The 16,832-nt window shown below is 46.0% G+C and overlaps 2 protein-coding genes across 9 annotated transcripts in view; one reads left to right on the top strand and one right to left on the bottom strand.

Annotated features, from left to right (window-relative positions):
* The window catches only part of PPP1R10 (protein phosphatase 1 regulatory subunit 10), a 45,117-nt gene that overhangs the window by 27,361 nt on the left and 924 nt on the right, over window positions 1-16,832 (bottom strand). The gene's annotated exons all lie outside the window — the stretch shown is intronic.
* Window positions 68-16,792, top strand: ATAT1 (alpha tubulin acetyltransferase 1). 8 transcript variants are annotated; one of them, XM_082732919.1, is made up of 13 exons: window positions 68-229; window positions 703-763; window positions 875-966; window positions 1,091-1,151; window positions 1,278-1,391; window positions 1,587-1,688; window positions 10,458-10,503; window positions 10,623-10,691; window positions 12,247-12,318; window positions 12,479-12,722; window positions 15,900-15,979; window positions 16,068-16,107; window positions 16,444-16,792. In XM_082732919.1, the coding sequence occupies exons 1-13, from the start codon at window positions 123-125 to the stop codon at window positions 16,616-16,618; spliced, it is 1,263 nt and encodes a 420-aa protein (XP_082589045.1). In that variant the 5' UTR covers window positions 68-122; the 3' UTR covers window positions 16,619-16,792. The 8 variants fall into 8 exon arrangements, with proteins under 8 accessions (XP_082589045.1, XP_082589047.1, XP_082589044.1 ...); XM_082732921.1 differs by lacking the exon at window positions 10,623-10,691; XM_082732918.1 differs by lacking the exon at window positions 16,068-16,107.

Raw genomic sequence — 16,832 nt, 5'->3', positions numbered from 1 at the left:
TCCTTCATAGCTGCTGGGAATTAAAGGCTTCCAGAAGTGCTTTCTCTCCCCCCACTTCCTCCCTTCAGGGAGGGGCGGAAGTGACGTAGTATGGGGCGGGGTCTGGCCACGCACAATGGGCCATGGAGTTCTCGTTCGATGTGGATGCGCTGCTCCCGGAGCGGATCACGGTGCTGGACCAGCACCTGCGACCCCCAGCCCGCCGACCCGGAACCACAACGCCGGCCCGGTGACATCTCAAACCCGCCCCAAAGCCCTTCTCTCCTTGTTCTGAAAAACCTGATCCAGGCACCACGCCCCCTTCTCACTGACTAGTGACCTCTCCTTTTGTTGCCCTGGCTCGCCCATATGGTGACTTTTGACCTTAGACTTAGTGGAATTGATGGTCACTTGCATCTGTGACCTTTCATTCCTTGGCCTGATTTGTTCTAACCAAAGGATGTGGTTGACCGGCCCTTCCTGCTTCCCCGCAATAACCTCAGGAAGGAGGGAGTGTACTGTATTGAAAAGAGGTGTGGCAAAAGTTTGGGTTCCAGAAAGGTAGGGTAGAAATCAGATTGGAGGTCTCCAAGGTAAAGTCAGAGAGTCTTAAGTGCTGAACCTGGGTTGAAGTTATGGCCAAGGTTCACAGGATCCTCTAATTCAGTGAGTATCTGACTCTTTTGTTTCCCTGGTTGTTTTTGTTGTTGTTTTTTTCTGTAGTGTTGATCTGCAACAGCAAATTATGACCATTGTAGATGAACTGGGCAAGGCTTCTGCCAAGGTACTGGGGAGTCTTTACATGGAGAAAAGGGGAAGGCCTTTCTGGGGCCTGTAGATAAGGAAAGAACAGGTCCTTTGAAATGGACTTACAGAAAATCTGTCTTCCCGGCAGGCGCAGCATCTTCCTGCTCCCATCACCAGTGCATCAAGGATGCAGAGTAACCGTCATGTTATGTATGTACTCAAAGACACTTCAGCACGACCGTAAGTGCCAAATGCTCTTCCATCCCATACTTGATTCCTTCCTCCCCCAAACCCTCTTCCTTTTTTGACTCTCCCTTACAAATAGCTGCTACTAGCTTGTTTCATTATTTTCCCCATCCTACAGGGCTGGAAAAGGAGCCATTATCGGCTTCCTTAAAGTTGGATACAAGAAACTCTTTGTACTGGTGAGTATTACTACAAGGGATGTGAGAGTTCACATCCCTTGGCTTCTAAGAATAAAAGTTCTGGATGTTGGGAGGCAGCAACGATGTCTGGGTCCTAAAAGGTACTTGTTTTTCTTTCCCTCTTAGGATGATCGTGAGGCTCACAATGAGGTAGAACCACTTTGCATTCTGGACTTTTACATCCATGAGTCTCTTCAACGCCATGGCCATGGGCGAGAACTCTTCCACTATATGTTGCAGGTGTCGCTTATTTCACCAGTCTATCCAAGACAGAGATCAAAGTCTCCTTTGCACTAACCCCTACCAGGGGCCCTGCCTTGTACCGTCCTGCCTGCCATGTTCCCGTATCCTCCTATTCCCTTCCCAGGCTCCTGGGTTCCTGTTGGCATGCTCTCCCCCAACCTTCTCCTACCCTGAGTCTCCTGTTCCCTGCAGAAGGAGCGAGTTGAACCACACCAACTGGCCATTGACCGACCCTCACAGAAGCTGCTTAAGTTCCTGAATAAACATTACAACCTGGAGACCACAGTCCCACAGGTTAGAGGTTTCAGAGGGTAGATCCTTATTGAGTATTTGCATTGAATCTGTTTATTTGGGGCAAAGAAGTGGCATCTTCCAAGTGCTTCTTACTCCCCATTGTATAGGATTCATTTTATACAGCTACGCTCTTTCTTCTGCCCACCTTTTTTTTGGGGGGGGTAACATCTCTCATTGTGCAGCTCTTTGCTGTCATCTATTTTAATTTTTCACTGTTCTGTATACCCAGTAATATGTACTCCAGATGTAGCCAGCTCATTTGCACCTCAGTGTTTATTAAGGCCCAGAAAAATATATTTTCCTTATCCTTTGGGAGCTTTGGTCTAATATGGAGAATGTGGTTTGTGTATAAGAAAATACAGAATAATGTTACTAATGCTATCCATTCATTTAACAAATATTTACTGAGCACTTGACACTGTTCTAGACATTAGGAATACTTACTCGACAAAACAGATAAAAGTCTTTGCTGCCCTTGTGGAGCTTATATTCTAGTTGGTTTGACAAAGATAGTGATGACTATGTAGCATGGTTGATGATAAGTATTCTGGAAAGATGAGAGCCACTGAGAAGTCTTGCAAGTACTAATGTCGGGATGGGTGTGCATGGGGTAGCAAGTTTAAGTGGGATAGTCAGGGAAGACCTCACTGAGAAAGTGCCATATGAGCAATAATTTAAAGGAAGTAATAATAGGAGCCAGGTAATGGAGAGTATAGAGAGGGCATCCCGGGCAAAGGGAATGTCTAGTACAAACTCCATGAGTTAGGAATGTGCCTGAGCAAGTGAATTGGCTGGCGTGGCTAGAGCAGCAGGAGTGAAGGGGAATGTATAGATTAGAGCAGGCAGCAGTGGGGGAGAAATAATATTTCCAACCTTATAGGTTATTATAAAGTTTACACTCTAAGTGGAAAGAGGAAATTCATGGTAGGGGTTTGAGCAGGGGGATGATAATCTGATTTACTTTTAACCAGACTACTTTGGCTGTTAAGAATAGCAGTAGGCGGGGCGCCTGGGTGGCTCAGTTGGTTAAGCGGCTGCCTTCGGCTCAGGTCATGATCCCAGCGTCCTGGGATCGAGTCCCACATCGGGCTCCTTGCTCCGCAGGGAGCCTGCTTCTCCCTCTGACTCTGCCTTCCACTCTGCCTGTACTCGCTCTCGCTCGCTCTCTCTCTGACAAATAAATAAAATCTTTAAAAAAAAAAAAAAAAAAAAAAAAAGAATAGCAGTAGGCAAGGAGCGCCTAGTGGCTCAGTGGGTTAAAGCCTCTGCCTTCAGCTCAAGTCGTGATCTCTCAGGGTTCTGAGCTCGAGCCCCGCATCAGGCTCTCTGCTTAGCAGGGAGCCTGCTTCCTCCTCTCTCTCTCTCTCTCTCTGCCTGCCTCTCTGCCTACTTGTGATGTCTGTCAAATAAATAAATAAATCTTAAAAAAAAAATAAAGAAGAATAGCAGTAGGCAGGTGCCTGGGTGGCTCAGATGGTTGAACGTCTGCCTTTGGCTCAGGTCATGATCCTGGTGTCCTGGGATCAAGTCCCACATTGGGCTCTCTGCTCCTTGGACAGCCTGCTTCTCCTTCTGCCTCTACCTCTCTCTCTCATGAACAAAGAAATAGAATTAAAAAAAAAAAAAATAACAGTAGTGGAGGGACGATTGGGTGGCTCACTTGGTTACATATCTGCCTTCAGCTCAGGTCATGATCCTGGGATCCTGAGATTGAGTCCTGCATCAGGCTCCTTGCATGGCACGGAGCCTGTTTGTCCCTCTGCCTGCCTCTTTCTCTCTCTCTCTTTCTCTCTGAGACAAATAAATAAAATTAAAAAAAAAAAAAAAAAAGAATAGCAGTAGGGGAGCAAAGATAGAAGCGAGTAGACCAGTTAGGAAACAAGAATCCTGGGGTGCCTGGGTGGCTCAGTCATTGGGCATCTGTCTTTGGCTCAGGTCATGATCCCAGGATCCTGGGATTGAGCCCCACATCTGGCTCCCTGCTCAATGGGGAGCCTGCTTTTCCCTCTCCCAAATATCCACCCCCTTATGTTCTCACTGTCTCTCTCAAATAAATAAAATCTTCTTTTTAAAAAATTTTATTTATCAATTTGATAGAGAGAGGGACAGCGAGAGAGGGAGCACAGCACGAGGAGTGGGAGTTTAGTTTATTATTTATTTACCTGAGGCCACTGGTGATCCTAATCAGCCTTTTCCATGCAGTGGTGGGTGGAAGACTGAATGGAGTGGGCTTAGGAGATTGAGAAGCTAGGAAGTGGAGACAAGAATAGGCCACTCTTGGGACGCCTGGGTGGCTCAGTTGGTTAAGCTGCTGCCTTCAGCTCAGGTCCTGATCCCAGGGTCCTGGGGTTGAGTTCTGCATCAGGCTCCTTTGCTCAGCAGGGAGCCTGCTTCTCTCTCTGCCTGCTGCTCTACCTGCTTTTATGTTCTCCCTCCCTCCCTCTCTCTCTCTCTCTGATAAATAAATAAATAAATAAATAAATAAATAAAATCTTAAAAAAAAAAAAAGAATAGGTCACTCTTTTAAATGCTGCTTTAAGGGGAGGCATCTGGGTGGCTCAATTGGTTAAGTGTCTGACTCTTGATTTCGACTTAGGTCATGATCCTCAGGGTCCTGGGATTGAGCCCCGCTGTTTGTCTGGTTCCAGGCTCAACAGGATTGAGGATTTCTCTCCCTTTTCCCCACCCTCCTCCCACTTGGCCTGCAAGCTCTTTATCTCTCAAATAAGTAAATTTTTTAAAAAAGAGATTTTATTTATTTATTTGAGAGAGAGAAAGCGCATGCAAGCACACAAGCAGGGTAACGGGCAAGGGGAGAAGCTGACTGCCTGCTGAGTGGGGAGCCCGATGCAGGACTCAATCCCAGAACTCTGGGATCATGACCTGAGCCGAAGGCAGGTATTTAACTGGCTGAGCCACCCAGATGCCCTTCAAATAAGTAAATTTTAAAATAAAAAAAATTTTTTTTAAATGCTACTTTAAGGGGAACAAAGAGCAAGAGCTAGAGGGGAAAGTGGATTAAGAGAGGGTTGATTGGGGTGGCTCAGTGGTTTAAGCCTCTGCCTTCGGCTCAGGTCATGATCTCAGGGTCCTGGGATCAAGCCCCGCATCGTTCTCTCTGCTCAGCAGGAAGCCTGCTTCCCCCTCTTTCTCTGCAGACTTGTGCTCTCTGTCAAATAAATAAGTAAAATCTTTAAAAAAAAAAAAAGAAGAGTTGACTGTTTTCAGTTGGAAGAAGCAACAGCATAAGAATGACTCAGTAGAGAGAAAATGTGATGATGTCAGAGAACATGGAGAGAATTGCTGAAACAATGTCATGGGCAGTAGGGGTTGAGATTGGGTTGACAAGTTAGCTTTGGATTTGGACCATGGACACTTACTCCACTGTAATATGATTTGATTGTGCTTACAGAGGCATAAAGACATGGTGGTGAATGCTACCTTGGGGTGGGGATTGAGTAAAGGAAGGCTTGACACAAGTTTAATCTTGAAAGGTGAATTTCATGGGGACAGTGGACAAGTAGGCAGGCTAAAGTGCATTTCATATATAAGAACCAGCATGAGCAGAAGCAGATAGGTATTCAATTATGTGTGGCAGGCAGTTTGGTGTGGCAGGAATGCTGGGCATGTGCTTGTTTCTGGAGGAGGAGGAGGGTGGGTGGGTAGACAGGGTCAAGGCAGGAAACAGGCAGGGTCTGTTTATATTTAGAATGTCTTCCCCTTGTTGGGGCACCTGGGTGGCTCAGTGGGTTAAGCCGCTGCCTTCGGCTCGGGTCATGATCTCAGGGTCCTGGGATCGAGTCCCGCGTCGGGCTCTCTGCTCAGCGGGGAGCCTGCTTCCCTTTCTCTCTCTCTGCCTGCCTCTCCATCTACTTGTGATTTCTCTCTGTCAAATAAATAAATAAAATCTTTAAAAAAAAAAAAAAAAAAAGAATGTCTTCCCCTTGTACAGGGGAGGGCAGTGGAGAGCAGTGAAAGGAGCACAGTATCAGGCATACCCAAGTAACTATGAGACCAAAACATTATAGAGTACAAATAATCATGTAAACAATGATTCCTGAGCTCTGTGCTATCTACATGGATCGTGGATGTATCCTTGTACACTGTTGTTGTTGACTGCATTTGAGATTTATACAGTTTAGTGCTTTGACCAAGTTCTCATAGCTAATAAGTAGCAGAGCAAGAATTTGAACCCATTGCCACTCATTTTTTTTTTAATGTTAAGCACTTTGGTTTCTTTGCTTTTTTGTTTTACTGTTTTTAAATTTAAATTCAATTAATTAACCCATTGTTCATTCTTTTTTTTTTTTTTTTAAGATTTTATTTATTTCACAGACAGAGATCACAAGTAGGGCAGAGAGGCAGGCAGAGAGAGAGGGGGAAGCAGGCTCCCCTCCGAGCAGAGGTCCCAGGACCCTGGGACCATGACCTGAGCCAAAGGCAGAAGCTTTAACCCACTGAGCGACCCAGGCGCCCCCCCCCCCCACCTTTGCCCATTCTTGATGGGCAGTGTATTCCTGGCTCAAGTACTACAGCTAGAATTAGGAGTCCGGGGCTTGAGGCCCAGCTCTGTCACTTGTTAGCTACTTGGCTTGGGCAGGCCATGTCTCCAAGTCTTTACTCTTTTTTTTTTTTTTAAGATTTTGTTTATTTGACATAGAGAAAGAAATCACAAGTAGGCAGAGAGGCAGGCAGAGAAAGAGGAGGAAGCAGGCTCCCTGCAGAGCAGAGAGCCCTATGTGGGGCCTGATTCCAGGACCCTGGGATCATGACCTGAGCCGAAGGCAGAGGCTTTAACCCACTGAGCCACCCAGGCGCCCCAAGTCTTTACTCTTTAACATAGTGACTCCAAGGATTGTTGTGAAGGCCAAATTAAATATGACACTATAATGAAATCACTCTAAGATAGTCAATTACTAGTTATCAAAGTGGTACCCTGTCCTCCCGCACGTCTTCCCTTGACAATTCCATCCATTTGAATGCTACTTAAAGCTTAGTTTTTCTCAGTATTTGTATACTTAAGCCATTTGGCCTAGTGTGTGTATGTATGTGTATATGTTTAAGCCTCTGTTTTGAAAGTTTTGGATGCCTCTTCTTCCCTGGTATTTTGTGCAGTGTGTCTCCATTACCCTGGGTCCTGGGAGAACTAAAAAGTAGGGTACAGGTTTTTGGGTTTTGAGATAAAATGCACTCTTAACTATGGAAAATACACAGTTCACTGGTTTTTAGTATATTCACAGTGTTGTCTGATTATTCCTGGTCTCTAAATCTAAAACCTTTCCATCACACAAAGAAAAAACCAGAATCATTAAGCAGTCACTTCCTGTATACACGTCTTCCTAGCCTTTGTCAGCCAGTAATCTGCTCTGTCAATTTGCTTATTCTGCACATTTTATATAAATAGAATCATACGATATGTGGCCTTTGTGTTTGCCTTTCACTTACCATAATGTTTTCAGAGGGTTCATTCATGTTGCAACCTGTATCAGTACCATGTGCCTTTTTATGGGTGAATAATATTCATCATATGGATATATACCACATTTTGTTTATCCATTTATCGGCTGATTCAGAATTGGTTATTTCCATGTTTTGGCTTTTATGAGTAATATTGCTATGAACATTTGTGTGCAAGATTTTGTTTGCACATATCTTTTTAGTTTTCTTTTTCTTTTTCTTTTTTAAGATTTTATTTATTTATTTGGCAGAGAGAGAGAGATCACAAGTAGGCAGAGAGGCAGGCAGAGAGAGAGGGAGAAGCGGCTTCCCACTGAGCAGAGAGCCCGATGTGGGGCTTGATCCCAGGACCCTGAGATCATGACCTGAGCAGAATGCAGAGGTTTAACCCACTGAGCCACCCAGGCATCCCTAGTTTTCTTGGGTTACCTAAGAGTGGAATTGCTGGGTCATGTGGTAATCTTTAAATTTTTGAGGAACTGACGCAGTGTTTTTCCACAATGACGAACATTCTACATCCTCTACCAGCAATGTACAAGTATTCCACACTTGATCTTAGCCAAAAGGCCGAGAAGCGATTGTATGAGTATTCCAATTTCTCGACATTCTCACCAACATCTGTCATTTTCTTTTGTTTTTTTAAGATTTTAATTCATTGATTAGACAGAAAGCACAAGCAGGCAGAGGAAGAGAGAGAAGCAGGCTCCATCTCAGTACCTGGGATCACAATCTGATCACAATCTCTTTGTAGTTTCAATTTGCATCTTCTTGTTGACTAATGATGTTCAGCATCTTTTCAAGTGCTGATTGGCCATTTGCATATCTTCTTAAGAGAAATGTTTATTCAAGTACTATGCCCACTTTTATTTTATTTATTTTTTTTTTTAAGATTTTATTTATTTGTCAGAGAGAGAGCGAACGAGAGCAAGCACAGGCAGACAGAGTGGAAGGCAGAGTCAGAGGGAGAAGCAGGCTCCCTGCGGAGCAAGGAGCCCGATGTGGGACTCGATCCCAGGATGCTGGGATCATGACCCGAGCCGAAGGCAGCTGCTCAACCAACTGAGCCACCCAGGCGTCCCTTTTTTTTTTTTTTAAAGTAGATTCCACACCCAGCCTGGAGCCCAACATGGGGCTTGAACTCATGATCCTGATGAGATCAGGACCTGAAATGAGAGCAAGAGCCAGATACTTAACCAACTGAGCTACCCAGGCACCCTCCTTGTGCTTATTTTTTAAAGTGTGCTCTCTATTCTTGACTTATAATTTGTTTATATTTTCTTTATATATTCTACCCTTATCAGGTGTATGATTTGCAATTATTTTTTCCTATTCTGTGAGTTTTTTCATTTTTCTAAATAATTTTGTGTATTTCTTTTCTTTTTTTTTAAGTTTTTACTTATTTATTTGAAAGAGAGAAAGACAGCAAGAGAGGGAACACAAGGAGGGGGAGTGGGAGAGGAAGGAGCAGGCTTCCCGCTGAGCTGGGAGCCCCAGGCAGGATTCAGTCCCAGAATCCTGGAATCTTGACCTGAGCCAAAGGCAGGGGGCCAATGACTGAGCCACCTAGGGGCCCCAGTTTTTTCATTTTCTTTTCAAAAGATTTTATTTATTATTTGACAGAGACACAGCGAGATAGGGAACACAAACAGGGGGAGTGGGAGAGGGAGAAGCAGGCCTCCCGGGGAACAGAGAGCCTGATGTGGGGGTTGATCCCAGGACTCTGGGATCATGACCTGAGCTGAAAGCAGATGGTTAATGACTGAGCCACCCAGGCGCCCCGTTTTTTCATTTTCTTGATCGTGTCTTTGGAAGTACAGAAGTTTTGCTTTTGGTGAAGTCCAGTTTGTTTTTTTTTTCTTTTGTTACTCATGATTTGGTGTCATATTTAAGAAACAATTGCCTAGGGCACCTGGGTGGCTCAGTGGGTTAAGCCGCTGCCTTCGGCTCAGGTCATGATCTCAGGGTCCTGGGATCGAGCCCCACATCGGGCTCTCTGCTCTGCAGGGAGCCTGCTTCCTCCTCTCTCTCTCTGCCTGCCTCTCTGCCTACTTGTGATCTCTGTCTGTCAAATAAATAAATAAAACCTTAAAAAAAAAAAAAAAAAAAGAAAGAAACAATTGCCTAATCCAGGTCATGAAGATTTCCTCCTTCCTTCCTTCCTTCCTTCCTTCCTTTCTTTCTTTCTTTCTTTCTTTCTTTCTTTCTTTCTTTCTTTCTTTCTTTCTTCTTTCCTTCTTTCTTTCTTTTTAAGAGAGAGTGCACAAGCATGGTGGGGGCGCAGAGGGAGAGAATCTTAGGCAGACTCCTAGCTGAGCACAGAGCCTGATTCAGGAGTAGTCTCATGACCCTGAGTTCATGACCTGAGCTGAAACCAAGAGTTAGATGGGCAGCCAACTGAGCCACTGAGACAATCCCCCTCCATCTTTCCTTCTTAGAGTTTCATAGTTTTAGCTCTTGACACTTAGATCTTTGGGGTGCCTGGCTGGCTCAGTCGGAAGAGCCTGTGACTCTTGATCCTCTAAGTTGTGAGTTTGAGCCCCACACTGAATGCAGAGATTACTTAAATAAACAAAACAAATTTTAAACCCAAAACATTTAGGGTCTTTGACCCGGTTGAAATTGTTTTTTTCTAATGTGAGTTAGAGGCCCACATTCATTATCTTACATGTGAATATTCAGTTGTCCAAGCACCATTTGTGTTTGTTGTTGTTGTTGTTGTTGTTTTAAAGATTTTATTTATGTATTTGACAGACAGAGATCACAAGTAGGCAGAGAGGCAAGCAGAGAGAGAGAGAGGAGAAAGCAGGCTTCTCGATGAGCAGAGAGCCTGATGCGGGGCTCAATCCCAGGACCCTGATCATGACCTGAGCTGAAGGCAGAGCCTCCCAGGTGCCCCCAAGCACCATTTGTTAAAGGAAGCTGTTTTTTCCCCATCGAATCATATTGCCACATCCCTTGAAAATTGACTGTAGACACATGGGTTTTTTTCTGGACTGTATTCATGTTATTGGTCTGTATGTCTCTCTTTTGGCTTCTTCAATACCATTTCGATAACCATACCTTGTAGTAAGTTTTGAGATCAGGAAGTATGAATCCCCCAAGATTGTTTTGGCTATTTGAGGTCCTTTGTAATTCTGTATCAACTTTTGGGATCAGTTTATCAGGGTCTGAGTTTTTATCTGAGTCTGTTAACAAGGACAGGAAGGCTGGCTTTTGTTCCTCCCACTGTAGTTTTTCTGGGACAAGGTTCTGTCCCCATGTAGTTGTGCATGGCTGAATGAACAACGATATTTTACATGTTTCATCTTATAGGTCAACAACTTTGTGATCTTCGAAGGTTTCTTTGCCCATCAACATCGTAAGTTATGTCACCTTGTATATGTTGGCCTAGTAGTTGGGGTGAGGGGAAGGAAAGAGGTGGATTCTTGATCCCACTGGCCCCCTTACTGAGGGGCACCACCGCTTCCTTCCTCACAGGGCCCCCTGCTCCCTCCCTGAGGGGATCTCGACACTCTCGCGCTGCTGCGATTGATTCTACACCCGCTGGTAAAGCTGCAGTGAATGGGTAGAACTGTAGGCCATGGTGGCTAGCTCCTCTGGAAGCCAGAGGGAGCACAGTGCGATTATGGACAATTTGGGAAAATTCTAAAGCAGCCCAAGTCCCAGCAGTTGTTACCCATCTGCTTTTGCCCTCATGAGCTTAGTACTTCTTAGGCTTGTCAAAACTTTTAACTGAGTGAGTTCATCGGGAGCCTGTTTGATGACTGATATTTATGGAGTCTCTTGCCACTTCAGGTCCATCAAAGTAGGCCAGGGTCACATTCCTTTGCAGACCCCTCAGGTTTCTGTCAGTTGAGGGATAGACAAGTGCGGCCCACCCCTTCCATTTGCAGTAACAGAACAGTAACATGAATGGTCCAACGTTTAAATAGTAGTTTTAGAAAATAACGCTCAGAATTTATGATATTTCCAACAAAATAATGAAATTGATCTGGAGAAGCCAAATCTAGGAGGTATTGAAATGCTCCCCAGGCTCCCCATTCCATCCTCATACACACACACTCCCTGCCAATCTGAGCCCCACTCCTCCTTCCTCACTGCCTCCCAAGGGTAGAGATGCACAGCTTGCACAGACATGTTCCCTTGCTGAGCTGGCCTTGTGGCTAGCTCTTACCTCCTCCATGGCCAGGAAAGGGAATAACCACCATTCAAAGAACAATCTGTTCCCATTTAATAGCTTTGACCAGTGTGAGGGAGGCAGTTCATATCCATGACTCACTTTGCTTGCCAAGGCTTCCCCCATCTAGCTCCTGCTGACTACAAGCTAGAGAGGGAGTGAGAGCCAACAAGGACAGTGAGGACCCAAGTCCACAGGGGGAGGGACCATGGATATAGCCTTAGTGGATTTGCTGAGCAGTCTCTCATTTGCCACACACAGTAGAGAACCTCTTAAGAGGGAAAGGGAGGGAGCAAATAGAAAAGTGAGGGGACGGGAAGCAGAGCTTTGCATAATATGTTAGCCTCCCATTTACTGTGCTAACTCCAAATGTCTTTGTTTTCTCCACAAACTTTGTTTTTCCTAATAAAGCTTAAATCTTGCCCTGGAAGGAGAGATTCTGCCCTACCCCAGCCTCCCCTGATCTCTCCAAAGCAATTCCTAATTAACAAAGGACTTTGTCCATCTCATCTAGAGGGACCTAGGGTCCTCGTTGGCCCGGCTGGGACCATTCCACTGCCCCAGAATCCCAGGGGGGCGTGACAGCACCCACTGACAGTAAGAGCTTGCCCTCCCTTAGCCAATTTTCTCCTGCATCTCCCAAGTCCCAGAGTCTCCCCCTGGAACTTTTCCCCCAATTCTGCATTTGGCCTACTCCTTCTGGCTCCCCTCAAAAGTGCTCCAGTATTTCCCCTGAATTCCCTCTTGGTGTGAAGGCATTGCAACAGGGCTTCTGCAATGGAGCTGAACTGAATTCTCTCCTTCCCCAGGAGGAAATGTGGTGTCAGGGAGCAGAGTTTTGGGGTCAAGAGGGTAGTGGCTAGGAGGAGGGGTGCAGAGTATGTCTTCTAATGCTTACCTTGTCTGTGTATTCTCCACTGCCAGCTCCAGCAAGAAAGCTGCCACCCAAGAGAGCAGAGGGAGACATTAAGCCATATTCCTCTAGTGACCGAGAATGTAAGACTGGGGTAGGGTGGCTGGGCTTGGGGGCCTTAACCCAGAAGGATTAGTTCTCTCTAAAGTCTCTGATTTCTCTTTTTTTCTACCCAAATCTTTACTGTCATCACTCTCTTCTCCTTTTTCTTCTCCATCTTGCTCTGTATTTCCCTTTTGCCAGTTCTGAAGGTAGCTGTGGAGCCTCCTTGGCCCCTAAACAGGGCCCCTCGTCGTGCCACGCCTCCAGCCCACCCACCCCCCCGCTCCAGCAGCCTGGGAAACTCACCAGAACGGGGTCCCCTCCGCCCCTTTGTGCCAGAGCAGGAGTTGCTGCGTTCCCTGCGCCTCTGCCCGCCACACCCTACTGCCCGCCTTCTGCTTGCTACCGACCCTGGCGGCAGCCCAGCCCAACGTCGGCGTACCAGGTAATAGGAGTTGGAGGGTTAGGGAGCCTCAGAACTGTCAAAGAGGGTGTTAGCAATGGCAAAGGGGAGTTTGAATCTGCAGAGATGTGAAGCAACAGGACAGGTGGATTGGAGAGTCCTGAAACCTTTTGAGAAGAATGTATTGGACCAGATTTATGGGAGCAGTCTGGAAGTAAGTTACATGAAGGAGTAGAATAGTACTTTATATGGACTCTAGGAACTCTAGTTTTTGTTTTGTTTTAAGGTTTTATTTATTTATTTGACAGAGAGAGATCACAAGTAGGCAGAGAGGCAGGGGGAGGGGGAGGCAGGGTCCCTGCTGAGCAGAGAGCCAGATGTGGGGCTCAATCCCAAGACCCTGAGATCATGACCTGAACAGGGCAGAGGCTTTAACCCACTGAGCCACCCAGGCTTAGTTTAAAAGCTAGGGACTCTAGTTTTTGGTTTGTTTTTTTTTGGGGGGGTAGGGGGGGGCTCTAGTTTTTAAAGTGAGAGATGGGAAGAAGGATAGTAAGAACATATCCATTGGGGGGGGGACTGAGTCTCTCAGATTGGGGAAATCTTGGTTTCATGCTTACTGGGAAGCTGCAATGTTTCTGACAGTTTGGGGAGCCTCATGTTACTGCTTTGTATAGCAGGAACCCATCCCAGCAAATGGAGAGGTTATCTCCTTGATTTCTCTCCCTAGCTTTCTCTTCATTTCTGATTTCTCTGTTTTTCTCTCTCCCCCATTTTCCCTTTCCCTTTCTCCTGTCCATAACACCCTTCCACAGTTCCCTTCCCCGCTCTGATGAGAGTCGATACTGACAGATAGTTACCCCCTTCCCTCCCTGGGAGACCTGGGGTGGGCAGAGCCCCCCTCTCCCTGAGAACCCCACATCTACTCTTCCATTGTAGTCCCTAGGTTCCAGTGGAAACTGACAAGAGTTTGTAGGATTCCCTCTTCCTCTTTCTTGGGCAAAGATGTTGTTAGGGTCCCAGATGGGCTAATACTTTGTAGCTTTTCTTATGTAGAAAGCTCGCTTTCTTTCCTAAGTGGGCTCTGAACACTCCCACAGATAGCCTGATTCACCACCAGATCCCGTGGTTGGGTGGCTCATACTCATTACCCAGAGAAGCACATTCTTGCTTGCTGTTAGACTGTGGAACACCTTGGAAGGTCTAAGGGCTTCCTCTGCCAGGGAAACATTTTAAGGAGTCTTGTCCATGGAATAAATCCCATAGTCCTTCTACAGCATTACTGGTGACTCTAATACTGTTTTGTGCTGCCTACCACACTTAACCTTCTCAGCCTGCTGAAGCCAACTGATGAGCTCTGCTTCAGAGCAGTTCAGTGATAAAGGACAGGATTAAGACGACCAGGTCCCCAAAGGGATCCACTCAACATTGCCAAACTCTTAATCTCCCCACATTTTGTATATGTGTCCGGGAGCCCCCAAACTGATGTCTGCTTTGAGGCTCTAAAGACTTCCCACACTTCTAAAGATAATACCACTTTCCCTAGATCCAGATTCTTCTTGGCAGTAGATCCCATTTAGTATCCTAGAGTCACTCTTAGCCATGTTTCAGAACAAACCCTGAGTCTCAAGTATCTGTTAGCTTCTGGGATCCCCTCTTGCATACACCCTGCTCCAGTAGCTAGATGACGATATATTCCAGTCTTGTGAGATTTTCTTGAGGTGGTATGGGAACTCTTCCCCTGGCCTGCCTTCTTTTCCTCCATAGCAAGAACCTTCCCTGCTCCATACCCAGCGTATGGAACGTCTTCACCCTCCCTACTCTCTGAATGTGTGGTAGATCAGATACTCCTACTGTGTTCCCCCATCCCAGTACTTGGGAGCAGGATCTCCCTCTCTCCCAACTCCTTTTCCTTCTCCTTTTCAGTGTTGTCTGAATAAAGTGTGCATTCTTTTGTGTTTTTTAAATGGACATTTTCAATGAAAAAAACAAAACAAAAAAAAAAACAAAAAAAAAAAACAAAACACACCCAAACTTCCGGTCTCAGTCTCATTTGTGTGTCACCTGATTTTTTTCCTGGGATCCCTGGCCCTGATTCTCCTTACCTTTGTGATCTGCTGGATCTTATGCAGATTCTGTCTCCTGTAATGTAGTCGCTGGATCCCTCTGTATAGGCTGCTAGATGTACTCCCCCATTGCCTCCAGAAACCTCCAGCTCTCCGCAGTGATGTTTACCCTTTATTTTATTTTATTTTTTTAAAGATTTTTTATTTATTTATTTGACAGAGAGAGATCACAAGTAGGCAGAGAGGCAGGCAGAGAGAGGAGAGGAGGAAGCAGGCTCCCTGCTGAGCAGAGAGCCCGATGCGGGACTCGATCCCAGGACCCTGAGATCATGACCTGAGCCAAAGGCAGCGGCTTAACCCACTGAGCCACCCAGGCGCCCCGATGTTTACCCTTTAGCCTAGACCACCCATTACTGAAATGTCAGTATTTTTTTTAAAAGATTATTTATTTGTCAGAAAGAGAGAGAGAAGCACACAAGCAGGCAGAGAGGCGGGCAGAGGTGGAGAGAGGCAGGCTCCCTGCTGAGCAAGAAGCCCAATTCAGGACTCGATCCCAGGACCCTGGGATCATGACCTGAGCCGAAGGCAGCGGCTTAACCCATTGAGCCACCCAGGCGTCCCAGCTGAAATGTCAATATTAACCAACATCTCTGGGATCCACTCACTGCCTCCTGACTATTCCCTGGATTCCGCTTCCCATTCTGATTTCCTGCCCCGACCACCACCTTTGGACCTCTCTCAAGACAATTCCTTTTCCCCCTGAATTCAGCTTTGTCAATCCCTATTTCCCTCTGGTCTGACATATCCTGTAATTTAAAGTAACCATGTTTTCTAAACCAAACACCAAGACACCTGGTCCAACAAACTTTTTTGCCTGAGTCTGGTTTTCTGGCATAATTTCGGTAACATTTACCCTTACTTTTAACACATTAAAACTAGTATCAACAAACCAGGACTACTCCAGAGAAATCTTGGGGTATGAAATGGGCTCCCTCCCCTTTTCTGAGGCACCGCTTAGTTTAAAACCCCATAGCAATGGTAATTACCCTTCTCTTTCTCCTGTATTATTCCTTTCATTCCTCTCTAATTCCTTCATACCCACTCATCTTTCTTCCTATAGCCTCTTCCCCATCATCTCCCATTTCTTCTACAGGGGGGCTCCCCCAGGGCTGGTAGCCCAAAGCTGCTGCTACAGCCGCCATGGGGGGCTGAATTCCTCATCCCCCAATACAGGTAAGTATTCATCCCTCCTTACCCTCAAATCAGGCCATACTGACTATCTACTCCAGTCTTGCCATGCACATGCCTGGTGTTTTCATAGGCCAAGAATCAAAGCAGGGGGAACAGGACACAGAGAATAGGTGAGGTCTGAACCCCTCCCCTACCAGTCTCCCACCACATCTGACTCCTTTTCCTAACATCACTCTCAGCTCCTTTCTCCTCTGAACACCAGCTCCTCTCACAGATTATTCTACCTAACATCCTAATATTCTGAAACGCTCTTTCCCCATAGGTTCAACTGGTCCTTACCTTTGGTACTCTCCGGGGGGTTTCAAATTTGGACATAGCCCTAATGGTTTCAGCCTCATACTCCCATATGTCCTATTCTACATCAGGGCTAGACCTTGAAGAGTCTGATCTTAATTGCCACTTTAGTATTCCTATAACCCATTCTCCATCTCCCTCTCACCTACCAGGTCTGCCAGCGAGGAGCAGGTCTTGTCACAGGCAGGGTCTGGGGAAGAACACATGCACACAGTTCCTCCACAGGCCCAGGCCCTACCAGCCCAGACCTGGACAATGGGTGGGAACATGTTCAACGCCAGGTTCATTCGAAACTTGCAGGACCTTCGCAGCACCAGGCCTTGGTGACCGCAACCCCCTCTTACACCTTCAAAGTCCGTATTGTCACTATAGGAGGTAGCCAAAGCCCGCCCTCATAATGGATGTATTCATTCGTTCATTCATTCACTCAGCAGGCTTTATCAATGCCAAGTCATTTGTATTTTATTTTTAACCAGAGTAATAAAAGTATTTTTATCACGAGAGCTGCTGGAAGTTGTCATTATTTTCAATCCCACCCTTC

The sequence above is a fragment of the Mustela nivalis genome (genome assembly GCF_964662115.1).
Source record: "Mustela nivalis genome assembly, chromosome: 5".
NCBI classification, from domain to species: Eukaryota; Metazoa; Chordata; class Mammalia; order Carnivora; family Mustelidae; genus Mustela; species Mustela nivalis.
Note: the sequence above shows the minus strand (reverse complement) of the source record. Positions and strands in the feature narration are given on the sequence as shown.

Bases quoted from the DNA above. Each gene is read 5' to 3' on its own strand.
- ATAT1 (XM_082732918.1), top strand. From the start codon at position 123: ATGGAGTTCTCGTTCGATGTGGATGCGCTGCTCCCGGAGCGGATCACG. The intron at 10,504-10,622 runs GTAAGTTATGTC...CCTTCCTCACAG, and splicing joins TTTCTTTGCCCATCAACATC to GGCCCCCTGCTCCCTCCCTG. The intron at 12,723-15,899 runs GTAATAGGAGTT...TTTCTTCTACAG, and splicing joins GCCCAACGTCGGCGTACCAG to GGGGGCTCCCCCAGGGCTGG.